General features: G+C 55.3%; 1 protein-coding gene across 1 annotated transcript in view; it reads right to left on the bottom strand.

Annotated features, from left to right (window-relative positions):
* SLC35F1 (solute carrier family 35 member F1) overlaps positions 1–5,115 on the bottom strand; it is a 253,909-nt gene extending 248,794 nt beyond the window's left edge. The window contains exon 1 of the mRNA XM_055714762.1: positions 4,475–5,115. Within this exon, the coding sequence (XP_055570737.1) occupies positions 4,475–4,677 (203 nt within the window). The 5' untranslated portion in view covers positions 4,678–5,115. The remainder of the gene's footprint in view (positions 1–4,474) is intronic.
* Positions 5,116–6,000: the final 885 nt, after the last annotated feature.

Here is a 6,000-nt window from a genome sequence, read left to right on the forward strand (position 1 = left end):
TCTAAAAAAGTCCACACCAAGGAAAGCAATACAACAGCAGGGCCTTAGATGTTACTTTGGAGGCCTGAGTTCATTGACACAGCTACAGTATGGGGTTTTTTGTTTTACAGAATAACCATGTTTATTTAGGTAAAATAGCTTTGCTATAGCATATAAAGGTATTAACTCATTTTCCTTGCAGAAACTTCATCTTCCCTCCTTGTCCTGGTGCCTAGGATTACAGAGATAATGTCCTCGTATCATTCGTTGGTTCTCATTTAGATCAATAACTTGCAAGAATCCCCCAAAGAGATCATTTGGCAAGGTGCTCCCCCTGTGTTTCAGCAATGTTTATTCTTCACCCAGTTCCTCTGAAGAGGTGACAACCAACTTTACCAACGTGAGATCGACCTGGCTTCAGGGGCCACAGGCAACATTTTGCAGGTGATTCTCTGCTCTTCACCCTTCAGGTCATCCAGGGAATGCAGGGAAGGGAGACAAGCCACCCCTCTGTGCTGGGATACAGCCAGACAGAGCGAGTTCATACTCACCAACAGCTATCTCTGAAATATGCAGGTGCTGGGATGGAAGCATTGAGAACCACAGAACTTCAAACCACATGACTTTCTCCTTTTTTTCTTGCTTCCCGCTATAGGTGGGAGGCAATGCAGAGCAGGTGAGTCACTGCTTATTAAGTGGTCCTCTGCAAGCAGAGTCGGTGGAGTCCAATTTTGGCTTCACAGAGGCTTTGGGGAAGCAAGCAAGCAAGCAAGCAAGCAGCCATTATTCCTTTTCTCCCCTGAAATATAGCAGGGCAGGGTCAGCCAGGGACACCTACTCAGCAAATGTCACAAGGAAGGTACCAGGCAGGGCCCTGCAGATGGGATTCATGGACCACAGGTGTGAGTCACAGGTCCAGGAACATATCTGCAGTATGTAATCACCATGACATTTCCTCTTAATGCAATGGCAATGCCAAGTCACCCTCTCCAGACTTCCAGGGTAGCAGGAAGGTTGTTCCTGTTGCAGCAGGTCCTGTTCACTGTCATTGGCAGCTCAGAATTTATATCCAAACTATTCCAGTAAAACCTACAATTTCATTGAGCATCTCCAGTCCTCTGAGATTCTGACCCTTCAGTTTTGTGTTTTACTTTGGTTTTCTGTTATGGGAAACTTTTTCAGAGTGGAGCGTTTGCTGTGATCACTGAAATAGATTTTCACAGTCAACCAGTTCTGCTTTCAGTATGTCCTCTCTCAAACCCCGGGGGCGGGGGGGAGGTGTGCTGGTGTTACAGTGTTTCTCTGTTACCTTGGGATCTATTGAGTGAACAGGGAGGAGAGTTGTGAACTTAAAGTAAGTTTCTATAGCTTGTAAAGCAATTTAAAGAGAAGCCTTCAAAGGCAATTCTGGAATCAACAAGTGCCTGGGTGACCAAACTACTGCATATAAAACGAAAGAGAAATGATGCTCAGTTTCTGCCAGTGTCTATCCCCACTGTCCTGATGCCTTGTCTCCTCCCTGACCATACCAGAGCCTGTCCCCTCCTTGAGGACAGACTTTTTAGTAGGGCCTGTTGCAACTGGACAAGGGGGAATGGTTTTAAAGTAAAACAGGGTAGATTCAGACTCGATAGAATTAAGAGATTTTTTTATGATGAGGGTGGTGAAACACTGGAACAGGTTTCCCAGAGAGGTAACAGATGCCTCATCCCTGGAAGCACTCAAGGTCAGGCTGGATGGGTCTCTGAGCAGCCTGATCTAGCTGAAGATGTCCCTGCTCATTGCAGAGGGAGGTAGACTAGATAACATTCAAAGGTACCTTCCAACCCAAATCATTCTATGATTCTATGATTCCATGATTCTACCAGCTACAAGCAGGTTTCTGGCGAACCCAGCTGTTGTCAAACTTTATTTTGTTCCTCTGTCTGAAAAGCCCCCACTCTGTCTAGCAGAAAACTGAATCACATGAGCTCAAGTCAATGAGTCAATCAGGAATCTTTCACAAATGAGTCTCAAGCAAATGGTGCACACAAAGTATACACAGCATGGAGAAAGTGCTACCCTTTCCCAATAGTAAAACATTGAGGAAACCAATGTTTGGCACGTTCTGGACTCCTGCTTCTTTAGGAATTTGGCATACGTATTTTTTCCTTTACTTTACTCATCACATGCTATTATTTCTATAGAAGGTGAAAAAATAAACATTGTGTCAGGATTCACTTCACTGCATCAACAGAAATATTGCATGAAAGCCATGACATTACACGGGCTGAGTCATTAGTTCGCATGTAAAGTTAAAGGAAACCTAACTCCGGCAAAATTTCCCTCCATACAGACTTTGGAGTGGGCTAAAGATTCTCTTACACAAAGAAAAGGCTGCCTTTAAACACCACAGTAACAAGTCTTCTTGCTCTCTACAAATCACAGAAATTTGGAAAAATTTTACTCCTGTTTCTTGTTTGAGGAGGAGAAAAGGGTATGTCCACAAAACCATGACTGGGTTCCTGCTCGTTAGGGTTTTCCTCTAGGCAATGGGAGGTCTTGTTTCTAGATTCAAGTTTACGAAGCAGAACCGAAATTTGAATTTTGGTCACCAGAGTAAATTTCTATCCTTTTCCCCGTTCAAAAAACAGAGCATCAAGATAGTCTCATTTCATTCATAAATATATAACAATAAATAATGATTTGACTCTTTATCTATGGCTGAGGGTCATATATATGCATAAGCATGGTAACTGCTTCAACTATACTAATTAATCCAACACATCCTAGACAAGATGACTGTGGCCAATTTGATGGCTCCCCAGAGGTCACTATTACCCACCCTTGAACTGGAGTACCAACTGCTTCTGTATCTGAACAGCTCACCGCATCTTCATACATCTCTTGCTGCCCCTGAGAAATCTTCTCTAGTCTCTTATTTCAGTACTGACACACACATCAGGATGATCAAGCAGGAGGAGAGCAGGATTTTGCAAGCACAGGACACCCAAGATGACACAGGCTGTTGGGCTGAGAAATTGAGTGAAATTTACTACAGTGAGAGTTGCAAATGTGAATGTACAAGAAAAGGTGTAACTCAGTTTGAGCTGAAGCAGCTCTTACTTGTGTCGACTTCTTTTCAATCCTTCTCATGGTTGAATAACAAAGGGTAAGTATTTCCTCCCTTACCAGTGCTTTTGAGGATCCTCCTAGAATGGTAACAATTAACTGCATATCATAGCAATGATCTACGAGCAATCAAATACCTTCAGGCATTTGTAACAAAGACAGTGACAATGATGATTTCCTAATGTTTAAAAGCTCGAAAGATTCAATGACCTTCATCTTCAAAAGCAGCATACCCAGGCAGAAGAGCTGTTTCTCTTGGTAGCTCATCCACACCACACGTATCCGAAACTAAAGCGGGGACAATGAGGCCGGTGCTGGTGCACACCATCCCATTGCTGCTCATAACGCTGCAACCGCTCTATTTAGCACGTAAAAGTCACTAGGCAGAAGTGATGGCTTCAGCTGGCTTTTCAGACAGGAGCTCTGAGGCCCCTTCCCTCCTGGAGAAGTGCAACCAGTTAGGCTCTGGATAGACTCTTGTTTTGTACCAAAAACCTCAGCCCTAATCGAATGCAATGCAGAAGAAACAACTGGCAAAGATGAGAGCGCCACGGATTTAAGTCAGACGGTTCCAGTGGTTTCTTGTGCGTTCGCTGAAATAATTTACCCCGGGTACCCTGCAGTTCTCCTGCCCTCGCACTGCCAGTGCTGAGCCACCCGCCCCGGCGGACCGAGCAGCCAGCACCTCGCCGGCATCCCGCTCCCGCAGCCGGAGCCTGCGTCTCCCTGACCACGCCAGCTGGCCGGGGATGGGGCAAAAATCCCACCCGGGGCCGCCCGGCCGCCCGGAGCACCAGGCCCCGCCCGGCCGCGGCTGGCGGACCCCCGCCGGGACCGGGGGCCGCCCCCTCCCTTACCCGCCGCCCCTCCCGGCCGGCGCCCGCGCTCCAACTTCCCCGGCGGCGCCTCCGCCACCGGCCGGGCTGCGGCAGCGGGAGGTCGGCTGCCTCCGCCCGCCGCCCCCCGCGGGTCCGCCACGGGGGCCGGGGAGCCGCGGCTGGCGGGAGGAGCGGGGACCCCCGCCGAGGGGGGTGTGCCTGCGGGCCGGGCAGGTGCGACCGGCATCGGCACCGGTGCCGGCGGGGAGGGAGCGGGCTGGGGCCGCGCCTCACGCCGCGCCTCGGAGGCAACAATGGGCCGGGGGAGACTCCGCGCCGCCGCCCCCTGCCCGCGGCTTCCGCCGGGAAAGGCGCTGCCAGCCCGGGCCAGCCGCCCCGCCGGAGCCCCCGTGCCTCCCCGCCCCACGCCGCCGAAGGGGCCGGGCCGGGGCTCCCCCGACGGCCGCCCCCGGGACCTGCGCGCCCCAGGGCGAGCGGCGGCGAGGCGGCGAGCCGCGCCGTGCCCTGCCGCGCCGCCGGAGCGCCGGTCCCTCCCCCGGGCTCACCTGTTCAGCACTTTCCTGATCCTCTGGCGCACGCTGGAGGAGGGCGCGGAGATGCCGCTCCTGCCGCCGCCGCTGCCGCCCTCCGCCGGCAGGTTCTCGATGGTGGCCACGACATGGCTGGGCTGCGGCGGGTGGTGCGGCGGCGGCGGCGGCTGCGGCGGCGGGGGGTGGCGGTGGTGGCGGTGGCGCTCGGGGGAGAGCATCGCGGCGGGGCTGCGCCTCAGCGGAGAGCGGGGCGCATCCCGGCGGGAGGGCGGCGGGCGCTGCTGCCGCCGGCGCTGGCTCCCTCGGCTTCCGGGCAGCGCCAGACCCTCGCCCGCTCCTCCCTCACTGGGCTGCCATGCAGCGAGGGGCGGGCTGCTGCCGCCGCCGCCGCCAGCGAGTGCGCTCACGGTCGACGAAGTGGCAGCAGTTTGACGACCCTCCTCCTCCCCACACCCCCCGCGCCCAGCCGGTGCCTCCCCCCGGCGGAGCCGCCGCTGCGCCGCCTCGATCCCCTTTGTTCCCCGCTCGTCGCCGCCCCGCGCACCCCCAGCTCACGGCTGCCGCCGCGGCCCGGCCCGGCCCGTCACGGCGCGGCGGCGGCGGCGGCGGCGGCGGTGCCCCCTCGGAGCCGTGTGCGGCGGCGACCGCCCCTGCGCGCCGCGATGCCGCCGGCCGAGCGCGGCGGGGGCCGCCAGGGGGCGCCGGCGGCGGCAGCGCCCCCGCTCCCCCCCCCCCCCGCCGCAGCCGCGGGCGCCCCGCGGGGCGTCGGGAGCCGGGCGGGATGCGCGGCGGAGCGGGGCGGGGGCGGTCCCGGGGGTCCCTCTCGCAGGCTGCTGCCGCCGTCCCGCCTGGGCTGCGCGCTGGGGCGGGCGCGAGGGGGCCCGGGCCAGCAGGGGGGTCGCTTACCCCCAGGGCTTCACCCCGTTAAACACCCACCGGCTTTCCTTCGGGGCGAGTTTTTGCTGGCCGGGTGACTTGCCCCAGCTGGGGGCTGGAGCACCTGGGAGCTGCCGTGCGTTTGTCCTTCGAAACGCGGCGTGGCCTCTCTCCAGTGGGCTGGCAGAGGTGTCCGTGAAACATGCCTGTGAGCACAGCCGTGCCCTTACCGAGGCGAGTGGCAGTGGCCGTGAAGTTGGGCGCGCCAGGCGGGTGTCGTACGGCCGGTGCGCTCCATGCCTGGGCAGGGCTGGTTAGACCGGCGTTAGTCTCCTTCGGATACGGGGACTGTGTCTGAAAACGGAGGGAAGGAATGCAGGTTTAATATTTCTCCTTCGAAAGAGTAAGATATGTCACTTTTAAAATTTAATCAGGCTGAGAGGAGGTAAAACGTACACATACCTTTGAAATCGATCGTGTCTCTCTGAAACGTTTTATGTGGTAATTTTGCAAAGTTCTCTGAGTGAAATAAATTTGAGATTTCACCTTTTCCATTCTATTGTTCCCCCTTCTTATTTTTGTCAAGGATTCTTTCCCTGTATTCTTGTTTGTGTGGACCTTACAGAAAGCTGTGAAGGTGAGAGGAACATTCATAAAAAGCAGGG

This window comes from Falco cherrug, chromosome 6, assembly GCF_023634085.1.
Source record: "Falco cherrug isolate bFalChe1 chromosome 6, bFalChe1.pri, whole genome shotgun sequence".
Lineage (NCBI taxonomy): Eukaryota > Metazoa > Chordata > Aves > Falconiformes > Falconidae > Falco > Falco cherrug.